The 12,170-nt window shown below is 46.0% G+C and overlaps 1 protein-coding gene across 1 annotated transcript in view; it reads right to left on the bottom strand.

Annotated features, from left to right (window-relative positions):
- SFI1 (SFI1 centrin binding protein) overlaps positions 1 to 12,170 on the bottom strand; it is a 49,829-nt gene that overhangs the window by 16,077 nt on the left and 21,582 nt on the right. Inside the window, exons 15-21 of the mRNA XM_065417929.1 lie at positions 7,568 to 7,649; positions 7,172 to 7,350; positions 6,621 to 6,696; positions 4,087 to 4,182; positions 3,560 to 3,636; positions 1,651 to 1,753; positions 1,026 to 1,122 (exon numbers count right to left, since the gene is read on the bottom strand). Of these exons, the coding sequence (XP_065274001.1) occupies positions 1,026 to 1,122; positions 1,651 to 1,753; positions 3,560 to 3,636; positions 4,087 to 4,182; positions 6,621 to 6,696; positions 7,172 to 7,350; positions 7,568 to 7,649 (710 nt within the window). The remainder of the gene's footprint in view (positions 1 to 1,025; positions 1,123 to 1,650; positions 1,754 to 3,559; positions 3,637 to 4,086; positions 4,183 to 6,620; positions 6,697 to 7,171; positions 7,351 to 7,567; positions 7,650 to 12,170) is intronic.

Below are 12,170 nucleotides of genomic sequence, written 5' to 3'. Positions count from 1 at the left end.
TTCCTACGATAGTATTTCCCCTGGAAGGAAGGATGGTCTTGTGGTTAAGGCATAGGATAGGGAGTCAGGAGACCTGCAATGTCTTTCCAGCTCTGCCAACAACTTTAGTTGTGACCTTAGACAAGTAACTTGACTTCTGTGCCTCAGTTTCCTCACCTGGAAAATGGGGATAATACCACCTCCTACCTGTAAGTGGGGGGGGCAGTAACATTAAGTCAAAAATGTATGAAGTATTTTGAGAGTCTTGGATGGAAAGCATTATTAATCCTAGTTACTTTTAATTAGGGCTGTCGCGCGTTTAATCGCACTGTTAAACAATAATAGAATACCATTTATTTACATATTTTTGGATGTTTTCTTCATTTTCAAATATACTGATTTCAATTACAACACAGAATACGAAGTGTACAGTGCTCACTTTATATTATTATTTTGATTACAAATATTTGTGCTATAAAAAACGAAAGAAACAGTGTTTTTCAATTCACCTTATACAAGGTTTGCCTGAACCTCTTGGTATTTGTTTGGCCCTCATCACTGTACTATTTGAGCTTCTCACAACCATTAATGGATTTTATCTTGACAACACCCCTGCGAGGAGGAAGTGTTATTCCTATTTTATAGATGAGGAACTGAGGCTCAGGGTAGATTTAGTGACTGGCCCAAGGTCACACAAGAAGCCTGTGGCAAATTGCTTGAATCCTGGGCCAATGTCCTATCCAGTAGACCATCCCTCGTACCCTAGGAACGATCTCTTAATTTGTACACAGCTAGTCAACCCATGAACACCCATTACATTGCAGGAAACCCTGTAGAACAATGTCACTACCACACAGTCATCATGACAGACCCAGTTCATCTCATCTATGCAGAGCAAATACATGGTTGCCTTACAGAGATGTGTGCTTCTCGGATTCACACACCAACAAATGAGTGTCAGAATTCATGCAACAGCCACACGCTGCTCTAACACAGTGACCAGGTCCTTTGGAGAGTGCTTTACATTCCTCGTCCCCGAGGCTCACCCATATCCAAACACCTCCTGGCCTGCCTCAGAGCTGCTGCCTCCTGCTGACGGCAGTACACCCGCAGACAGGTAGTGTCCCTCCACTGGAGTAGCACCTAGGGAGTTAGAGCAGAGGGACAGGATACAAACTAATACCGCAGTACTCTTTGGAGGTTAGAATTGAAGTCAAGTGCCCCACATCACCTGTACCACAAACACACCCTGTCACCCCATCGCTCAAGTGAACTGCAGCAGGTGTGGGAAAACCCTCCACTAATGGAAATTCTATGCCCCCAGAGCAGGGTTCCTAAGAGCAGCCATTCGACCCATATCCCCTTTGCATTTCTTGAAGGGGTTTTCCTCCACACACCCAAAGCTGCCATGCTATTCCCTTCCAGGAAATGGGATAGTGAAAAGCTGTGGACCCCCTCACAGCCAGTGCCGGCAAAGACTCCTGCTGAGATAGGCTGGGACTCAGAGCAGCAAGTTCCCCAGCTTCTGCATCCTTCTTTGTAGTGGCTCCTATGTGAAGCTGTAAGCTTCCCCCGACTAAGTACTACTGTACTATTCCCTGAAGTGACTCCTGTTGGACTAGCTCTACTTCCTGGCTAAAATGGCCTACAAGCTCCCTACGCAGATCCCACCTTTGAGAGAGTTGATCTCCTGTAGTGCAGTTCTGCCTGTACAGCTTTCTTAGCTTCACCCACAAGGGCAACAGTATTTTCTCTCCAGATACTCAGCACCTGTCTAAGGACAAAGTGGGAAACAGAAACCTAGAGATCAACAGTGATTTTCACCACATACTTTTCCCCCTCCTCTTGGAAGCTGGCTCGACCTTTGGCACCTTTCCATTCATGGAGAGGAACCCAAAAAATTGCTGTATCCACAAACCCACCTTTATTTCTAGTGTCTTAAACATAGCCAAGCACCTGACATCATGCCTGCAAGTGCAGCCAGGCACTGAAAAAACAGCAGCAAAACACAGTTCCCAGTTGATAAAAAAACCTAAAGTGACTGCAGATAATGCAGGGTGACCAATGCCCTTCCTGGTCCTGCCACCTGTAAGAAACAAGACAAACTATATCTGCTCCAAGTGCACCATCACTAAGATCATAGCAGAGTCCATCCACTGCAAGGACAGGATGTAGTTTACTAGCCAATATGTTTATCGGGGTCTGATCCTACATTTGTTCTGAGTTGTGGCTCCAGCAGGCACCACAAGAAAAGTTATGCCACAAGGAGAAGGCTTTGAAACGGGACAAAAAATGCTTTAAGAGACTGGTGCGTAATGGGCAAAGTCACCCAGGGATTTCTTGATGCCAACTGGCACAAAGAGGGATCTGCTGGGATATATGCACAATAGCTCACCAAATGGTAGCATGTGAAGTCTCTCCTGAGAGCCACTAGCACTCTGGTCGTCATCATTGCAAAATGCATGTAAGGATAATATTTAAGGAGTTATGTATCTCTACTGAAAATTATGTTCTTAAGGTCTTGGAGTTAAGGCAGGTCACCAGGAAGTGACATACGTCAGAGATGTTCCTTTCAGGCAGGAGGCAGCAGACACTTATCTCTCTGTCTGGTCATTTGTATACTGTATGCCTCACACTCTATGCCTACTTGCATACTGAGCCACAGGCAAAAGAAGAGATTATGAAATCTACAAGAAAGGAAATCTACAAGATGAAACAAACAGTGGGGGGAAGAGGGGGCCCTGTTTATGAATAAAGACAAAGGATGAGACTGGTATGTGTTTGGGGGTGGGGGGAATATACTGGGGCCTTCCCTAGGAGGCAAGTTGACAGTGTGTGTCATGAACTGAGGGTCACTGCCAATCTGGCTGTGAAGCACTGCAAGGATGAGCGTTCCTCTACAAGACTTGAGAGCATCTAGTTAATTAACTCTAAGATCTAGAATATGTTATGATTTTATTTCATACATAACCAAATGTTTCCAATACTTCTACTTCTATTATTTCAATCTCTATGCTTTGTTAAATAAACGTATACTTGATTTTACTATAAACATATCTAAGTGCTAGTGTGTTCAGAGGAGCGGTGATCTGAGGTGGAACTGATAAACTGAGGTTTACTGTTTCGTTGGAAGCAGCAAATCTGTGAATACTGTGAGTGTCCAGTGCACCAGGGGCTGGACACACCAGGGAGATACTTGGAGGGCTCGAGGGTTGGCGTGTGCCCATTGCTAGCCTGTAGAGAGACAGAGGGGCTGGTGAGGCCTAGAAGGGAGTGCTCATGTTGCCCGTGGAGCTGGGGAGCTGACCACTGAGAGGCACAGGCAAGGCTTACGCATGCTAAAAGCAGGTGGTAGCGAGGTGCCTCACAACCCTACGTATCCACAAGAAGGTCACAGCCAGCATCGAGTCCCATGAGAACGTTACCATTCCTTTTAATTTGGCTGAGATGCAGAAAAACAGTGAAGCAGGGGAGAGTTAGTTCTCAGTGTCAAAAGCTCAGGGATTAGTGAATGTGCCAGTCAAGGAGGTCTAGGGCAAGCTGCTTCTTTCGAGAGTTGCCTGGGGAGGGGCAGGCTTACCGCAACAGCGCCCTATTATGCTCCTCATCCTTTTCATCGACTTGGCGTAGAATGCACTGTATGTTCTGCTGGTAACTCTGCAAGGAAAGCAGTGTTGAAGTGAGACTTCCCCTAGCTGTTAGGAACACTATGGTGAGGAGTTCTCTGGGGAACTCTCAGCAGCAGCTGTCCAGGAGCAGATGCAGAAGCTGCAGCCACCAGAGTTTAGCACTCCTCTTGTTACTCTCAATAGCAATTATGCATTAGCAACATGGGATTTGCCATCCTGAGTGACTGGCAGCTATCTACATATCACATATATACAGCCACACAAGCCAGGAGAGACCTCAGAGCTCTGTACTCCAAAACCACAAGGCTCCACCAATGGAGCTCAAGGGAGACTCTCCGGTAGCGGTAGTAGCATTAGGCCTCATACTCTTTGTGTGGACCCTAAAGTCAAACACATACGCAGATCAGGCACTCCCTCCTCAGAGTGGCAGGTGCAGACACAGCAAGCTTCAGCAATGAAACAAACATAATCCTCCTACCTTCCAGGCAGCCAAAACCCTGGCCAGCAGTGAGTGATGATAATACATGTCTGCTCGCACCAACGTCTTCCACTTCTTAGACCGATGTCCCACATACTACAAGCAAAAAAGAAAATCAGACTGTGTGGGAAGAGAAAGAGAAGAGGAGTTACCCGCCTATGATCCCCAACCTCCAAGGAAGCATCACTCCCATAGAGCAGTGTAACAGGGTCTTACCTGAACTGGCACCAGACCTTGCTGCTGCCTCAGTTTCCCCCTTCAGGTTCTCAAACTGCCCCCTAGGCTCTTGTGCAAGTTAAACACCCCCCCCTTCTTGGGGGCTCATCTATTAAAACAGTTCCAATGTCACCTTAAACCAGAACCACTCTGTCCCCCATTCCACAGTTTCTTCAGCCCTTTGCTGGGCTCAACTGCTCATTCCAAAACCCAGGTTCTGCTGCATGGTATAGCCTCAAGTGTCTTCTTCTCAAGGCTGTTGTTCCCCTTACAGCTTCTGCTCCCACCTGTCACTGCAGGTCACTTCAGTCAGGCCTTTCCCTATGGCTGGTATGGAAAGTCCTTCCCCTGCTCCTCTTTGACCCTGGTCCCCTCTAGATCTGCTGAGAGCACTTCCCTGATGGTCTGTCTCCCAGGTACCCTTGTATTGTGGCTTCAGGCCCCAGTTAACTCTCAGCTCTCTCTGAGCAGGAGAGCTCTTCCAGGCCTACTCCAGACTCTGCTCATCTCTGGAGAAACTTCCCCATGGCCTTTCCTAGCCCCGACCTTCCTCTCTCTGACGGAGAAGGCTCTCTCTCACAGGAGGCCGCAGGCTACTGTCACATGATTCCTGGTCTCATCACCCAACCACCAAACCAAGCCTAAATCTAATACCTGGGATCTGATGACAAGTCATATATAGGGCAGAGCCCAAATAAATTAAAGGTCCAGTGCTCCCCCCATGGCTCATGAGATACACCTCACTAGCAGTAACAATGGAGCTGGAGAATACTCAGATGCCAGGATTTATTTAATAATATAAGGGTAATTTAGGGAAAAGGGACCCTGCAATCAGATTGTTCAAAAAAAGGGAAGTGCAGTGCTGACTTTGTTCCCCTCACATGAAGAGGACACAGATCTCGGATTTCCTTATGGCTTACTTTGGTGCCAGTTAACAAGACAACAGAAACCCCACTCCCGCCTATGACCCCCAGCAACACAGGTCTGACAGCCCTGCTTCTCCAACCACTAGATCAGCAAACCTTTATATTCTGGGAAAAGGCTATCATCCCTGAAGCTGATATGCCAAACAGCATATGACCCTCCTTGTGAAACGTGGGCCCCAAGAAAGGCTGAAGAACACAAGAGACTGAAATTTTCAATTCTTGCTGTCTCTGTCAGCTGCTCCATATCAAGTGGAGGGACAAGATCAGAAACTAGGATATTCAGTGCCGAACCCAGCAGCCACCTTCATCAGCACTGGTTTGGTTTTGGTGGCTTTCTTGCTTTGAACATATTATAGGAATGAAAAAGCAACAAATTTTGTAGTGTGTGTACCAAGGAATGTCGCTACAACGCCGACAATCATGTGGCACCAAAAGCTTTGGTGGCACTACATGATTGCTAGTGATGGACATAAATTGAATACGCAATCAGACCACCTTAAGCACCTGATCAGAGATTGATCCAGGTGGCACTCAATTTGCAAGGAGGCCATGAGCCTTTGGGATTTGCCATGGGGATGATGATATGACCCTTCTCCCACTCAAAGTATCTGGAGCATGCTAGCTGGGCTGCCACTTCCAGCCAGCAGTGTGTATTGTCCTAGAATGGTTGTAGCAGTGAAAGAGCACTAGGCTCCCATAAAGGGTGCACCAGGGTGCCCTTGGAGTAACAGTCTTTATTGAAGTCAGGCTGGTTGAAACAGCAGCGGACGTGCTTTTTGCGAATATCCCATTCACAAGAGACGGGAAGAACTGTTACAATCAGAAGATTGCCACAAGGTTCTATGAACTGGAGATAATGTTTCATGCAGGTACCAATCATCACAGAGCTAGAGATTGGTGTAATATTTAACTATCATCTTTCTCAAAAGGGTTATTTAATAAAAACCTTCCTGAGAACAGAAAGCACTGTGTGGTATTTCCCAGGAGTTCCCCTCAGGGACTGGAGCTCTTAAGTGATGCTCTGGGAAGTACAGAGTGCGCTAATGGTTGGGGAAGCCTTCACACGCAAATTCATATAATAGTCCCAAAAACACTGTCTGGGTAACACCACTGAGCCACAGCCCTGCCCTCCCTGCCTCTGCGAGCAGGGGAGCAATGCAGGACAAACAAAGAACTCCCTCTCATCTTCCCACACTATTCCTACTCCTCCCTTATTGCAGTGTTTTACCCCTCCTTGGAGAGAGCAGCCTTTGGTTAGGGTAGCCCAAGATTAACTAGTATTATGACTATACAATGCCTTTGATATGGTGTCTGTTAAGCAGCTAAATGATGAGCACAGGTAATCTATAAATAGAGGAGGATTCAGAACTCTCTACCTGCTCGAATTCTCACCTTTCTCCACTTGCTCCAAGACCACTGCAGGCACTTTGAATAGTGAAACCTAATAGCTTTCACCTCCTTGATCCTCCTAAAGGAAAAACAGACCAGACAGTTCTCTTACTGACCCAGACCTATTGTGCTTCTCTAGCACCAAGCCTGAATCCACATTTGCTATTGTGCTGGGAAAGTACATTTATTAAATATGTAAACATTTAGGATGTGCTAACAGCTTCTAAAACATGTGAGGGGTCAGTGTTGGTGTGAATCAGAAACTCCTTTGTGAAAAGTATCAGAGGGGTAGCCGTGTTAGTCTGAATCTGTAAAAAGCAACAGAGGGTCCTGTGGCACCTTTAAGACTAACAGAAGTATTGGGAGCATAAGCTTTCGTGGGTAAGAACCTCACTTCTTCAGATGCAAGACTTGCATCTGAAGAAGTGAGGTTCTTACCCACGAAAGCTTATGCTCCCAATACTTCTGTTAGTCTTAAAGGTGCCACAGGACCCTCTGTTCCTTTGTGAAAGGGGCCAATTTTGAGACTGAATCAGGATCAGTCTCCCTCTTACTCTGATTTGATCTCCTGAACGTTCTTCTTCCAGAAATGGAAAGTCTTCCGCAGCAACAGGTGGCAGTAATGATCATGGGCAAGAGCCGTGCTCTCTCGCTCCTCCAAACACACCGCTGTTCTCCTGCGCCAGGAGCACCAGAAACGAACCAACACCTGCTGCTTAGAGTGAAGAATGGCCTGCAACAGACAGGAGAAAATTGGTGAATTCATGATATAGGCTGTAATGAGCAGCAGGGCAAGCTTCCTCAGAGGTGGTGATGGACACAGGAAATCGTCTCATGTGGAATAGCAATGGGTGCAAGCCTATCTTGTGCTGCTCATGTTCACAGGAGGTGATCAGGAAACTGTTCCATCTATCCCCTTGGTGAAGTCCAAGGGAAAGTGCTGCATTTACCATTCTCTCTCTCGTATGGTTCTCTCGATGCTGACATGCACTCAGCCACCACGTGTCAAATACCTGTCTCATCAACAATTCCCTGCAAGCAAAAATGAAGAATGTCAGTGGAACCAATGAATCCTGTTCTAACATCTAAGGGACTTGCCTTATGGGCTCTGATGACAATGCCAGTCTGTCCAAATTGAAACCATTTGTTATGCAGTTGCTTTGATTTTATAGCATCAGGCAAGACTGTTTTAGAAGTCAATTACACCTCTTTATTCCATGGATTTTTAAAAAATAATTACATGCACACACAAGTATACAGTCCATTCCACTGCTCCTTGAAATCCCACTTAGACTACTGAATGTTAAGAAAACATTTATTGTTCTGCTGAATTTGCTAGAATTTCCTATTTCCACCCAGATTATTCTAATTTCCAGTTCCCTCATTGACAATATATCTGAAAGCAAATGATATAATATAACCTTGTGCTTCTTCTTCAAAAGCTATGAACGCAGCCCTGCTACCTCCACACACTGACAGACCTTAATCTATGATTTGTCATGTTTAAAGACAGGCACAACAACTTCTTTTTCTTTTCTTTTCTTTTTTTTTCTTTAAGTGACAGTGGTTTGAGTTACAAATTTAGCAAATGTTGTAAAATGGACTTGCAGAAAAATATCTTGACAAAAACGTATAGGAGGCAGAGTGGTCTAAGCACTGGACCAAATGGCCTCCTGTGTTCTATTCACTTCTCTGCCAATGCCTCACTGCGTAACCTTAGGCAAATCATTTAATCTTGCAGCCTCAGTTTCCTCCTCTATAAAATGGGATAATAGACTTGCCTGCCTGCCTGCCTTCCTACCTCCCTCGCAAGGGTATATGGGGATATGTTTGTAAAGTGTTTCAAAACGTAAAGGAGTGATTTCCAAATAGTGGGTCCTGACCCACTAGAGGATTGGGTTATCTGTACCCTAGAGATGTGCCCCCACCCCAGCACTCTCACTTCCCCTGGGCAGCAGGCAGCAGTGTGGGGAGCAGGATCCGGACAGCAGCAGCAATGCAGAGGAAGTCAACAGAGCCAGCAAGCGGACAGTCAGCAGCCTGTCCCAGCTCCGCGCGTGCCCTGGAAGTGCTTCCACCTGACCCCCACTCTCACTTAACATAGGCAGCAGCCTTGAGAACGGGGTCTTGGCAGCAGCATAGAGAAAGCATCCCAGGGCACACACAGGTTGAGGACTGGCTGAGGACTGTCCACTTGCTGGCTCCAGTCTCTTCCTCCACTCTGCTGCTGCCACCCAGACCCTGCTCTCACTTCCCCTGGACAGCAGGCAGCAATGTGGAGAGCGGAATATGGGCAGCAGCAGCGCAGAGGAAGTGGCTGGACCAAGCAAGTAGAAAGTCATCAGCATGATAATAATTGTGGCCTGGCTGCAGGGAGAGAGGGGCCAGCTGGGGTTGCGGGAGCAGGATGAGCTGAGCAGGGGACTTGGGGGCAGGATGGGACCTGGCCAGGCCAGGCCAGGGATGGGGGAGCAGGGATGCTCTCCTCACCTTGATACAAGGGAAGACTGGGATTGCGTGGCCCCCTTGCTGGGAGAGGAATCTGTTTTTTTGGAGTCTGTTTCAGTAAAGCCCCCAGATATGAGAGGATCTTGGAGAGGCTAATTGCTACCCAGCACAGAGACAGCCTGGAAGGCTCTTTTGTGTTTTCTATTGTAGCCTGTCTTCCACTCTTACTTGAAGGAGTAATGGGGTGTACCAGGAGCCCTATTAGAGTTCTCTAGCCACAAGAGGGGGACAGGGCTGGGAAAGTAAGAGCAAGGGGCTGGGGAGGTGATTTTGTTTTTCTTTTGTGTTTCAATTAATAAAAGATTTAAAAATAGTAAACAGTAACACACACGCACAGACACACACACACACACACCATTCGTAATGGTGGGTACCCAGAAACGACAAAATGCAGTTGGTGGATCCCCTTACTAAAAAGTTTGGGAACCACTGACGTAAAGCACAATATATATATATATGGAGGAGAGATCTAGGGAAGGGGTAATAACACTATACATTACACACACACGTTGCCCAACTGCTGTGAAAATTTACCAGCCCAGAAGCGTAGGCCACAGCCCAACTGGAACAGCACCAATCTCAGACTGCAGCAGCAGTTCCAAGGAGGAGCTGTTTCCAAAACTCTTTAACCTGGATATATTTCCTAACCTGCCAACAGGTCCCAGCCCTTCCCTAGCCTCAACACAACTGGAAGATGACTCAGGGCTGACCAGGTAACTTCTGAGCAGGAAGCTACTGCAGTTTATTAGATGTTTTCAAAGGTACAAACAGCAATTTAACAGGTTGAAAATCAATAGGGTTTAGGCGTGTTGTGATGGAGGGTGTTGGTGGCTGCCAGCAAGCGTGTTTGATTTAGAGGCAATCACAGACCTTGTTGAAGCTGATGGTCATGCTACCCATCTTTCATTCAGACTAAATGAAAGTAGTAATTAAGATCTTTAAGGAGTAAACAACAACAGAAGGTGCCACCCAAGGCCCTGGACAGCACGGGAACGCCACAGCAATAACTAACTCAGGGAGAATAAGACGGTATCCATAGACTGATTGCAAATGCAGGGGCTGGGGCACTGAGTGGTGGAGCTATGTGTGTCAGAAGGAGACAGGATCAGAAAGCGAGATAAGTACTGGTGAGTGTGGCCCTAGGAGGAAGCCAAGAGAGAGAACTTATTCTGCACACAGAACTGTTTGAAAAGCAGGCTTGGATTTTTGGATACGGAAACTGCCTCTTGTTTGTTCCTTGTTCCCTGCGTTCAGGGCAATGAGACTGTGTGTACTTTCTTTGTAAATAAACATAACTGCATCAAACAAATACCTGACTCAATAATTTTCTCCTCCTAACTCAAACAAATCAGGCAAGGCCCCAAATATTGGCTAACCATTCAGCTTAAGAGGCAACATTCACCTAACAGTAATTTGTGCCTTTAAAAATCTTTCCCCATTCCCTCATATGTTCAACCCCTTTTCTGGCTGAGGAGACACAAGCTACATAGCAGCAGCCAATTTTCCTTTAATCACCTCATTAAGCCTCCTGAGCTAGAAAAATATGGGCTTTGGGCCTGCTCTTTATTCTGATCTCCAGTGTGCCACAGCTGCACTCCGACTTAGCCAAAACAAACTCCTCTAATTGCTTTCAGAAGAGCAGCTGTCCTCATTACTCAAGCCACCCTCCAAACCTACATGTGTGTCTCCTAGAAAGCAAGGTATCTTCTAAAACAGTACCAAGGCGCTCTGTGGCTTGTTTTTAAGCTGTGCAGCCTGGCTTTTGATGGCAGAAATTCATCAGGACGTAATCATTTCTAGCCCATAAAAATAACTTAAAAGCCATCTGGGTAAAGGGCCCAGGCATGCTGAGAAGGAGGAGAGTCAGTGTTAAAAAAAATGTTTTTCTTCTGACTTAAAAGGAAAAATGCTTCCCAGGAGGGAGTCCATTGTAGGAATCTAGGTCTGGACACAGCCCCTCTTTAGAGAAGCTGTGCTTCGTCATGTGCTTTCTAATCAGAAAACTGAAGCGATGCTTAAGTTTAGTTGCATCACACCCCTGCCAGCTCAGAGTCAGGATTGAATTCATGCAAACAATAAGAGCCCACAAAAGTTCTTTTAAAATCTCTAAAGAGTAGTATTTTTCTCATTTCCCCCCCCATCATTACAGAAGTGAAAAGAAGATAACAATGTACTGAATAAATATAGCATTTTATATCCTCAACCCACTGTACAAACCATTAACTAACCACCACAACATCCCAGTGAAGTAGGCTAGTAATTTCATTATCCCTACTTTACAGGTGGGGAAACTGAGGGACAGGTTAGTGGCCTAACTTTCAGAGGTGATAAGCACCCCCGGCGTCTGTTTATTTCAGTGTGAGAGGGGGGTGCTGAGCTCCTCTGGAGAAGGAAAGCCATTAGTGACGTGCCAAGGCAACAATGCAAGGACTTATATATACAGAAACTGGAAGCAGAATAACTACATTGGTTGGAGGTTAGTTATTTTAGTGCAAGTCTGCAGCTGGATACTCATTTCACTGTGACCAACATTGATTTTTACTCACTTAAGTTATACATTTGGGGCTTGTCTATACACAGAAGTTGCTCCGGTTTAACTAAAGCTGTGATGTTGTGATTTAGTTAAAATGAGTACAAATTTGCATGGACACTGCACTAGTTTAAAGTTGGCTTATAGCAGTTTAGCTTGCTCATGGTAAATATTGTCACTGGTAAATAACAGGAGCCAACTGAAATGATGTAAACTAGCTTTAAACCAATGCAGAGTGCCCATGCACAAAGTTACATCAAAGTAAACAAAGGTGTGAATTGCAAACAATGTGATTCCAGTTGCAGCGGTTCCAGTTTATGTGCAGACAAGCTCCAAGTCAGTGTCAGAGCCAAAATGAGACATCACGGGTTCCTGCCTCTGTCTCATCTCAATTCACTAGACCACACTGCCTCTCAACAGCCCGATTCTTTCTGTTCTCCAAAGTAACATTACTATTTCTTCAAACCCTCTGAGCATTCCCACCTGTGAGATTCTGTAACCCTTGGTGTCAAGAT

The sequence above is a fragment of the Emys orbicularis genome, chromosome 16 (assembly GCF_028017835.1).
Source record: "Emys orbicularis isolate rEmyOrb1 chromosome 16, rEmyOrb1.hap1, whole genome shotgun sequence".
NCBI classification, from domain to species: Eukaryota; Metazoa; Chordata; order Testudines; family Emydidae; genus Emys; species Emys orbicularis.
This window is presented reverse-complemented; position numbering and strand designations above follow the sequence as displayed.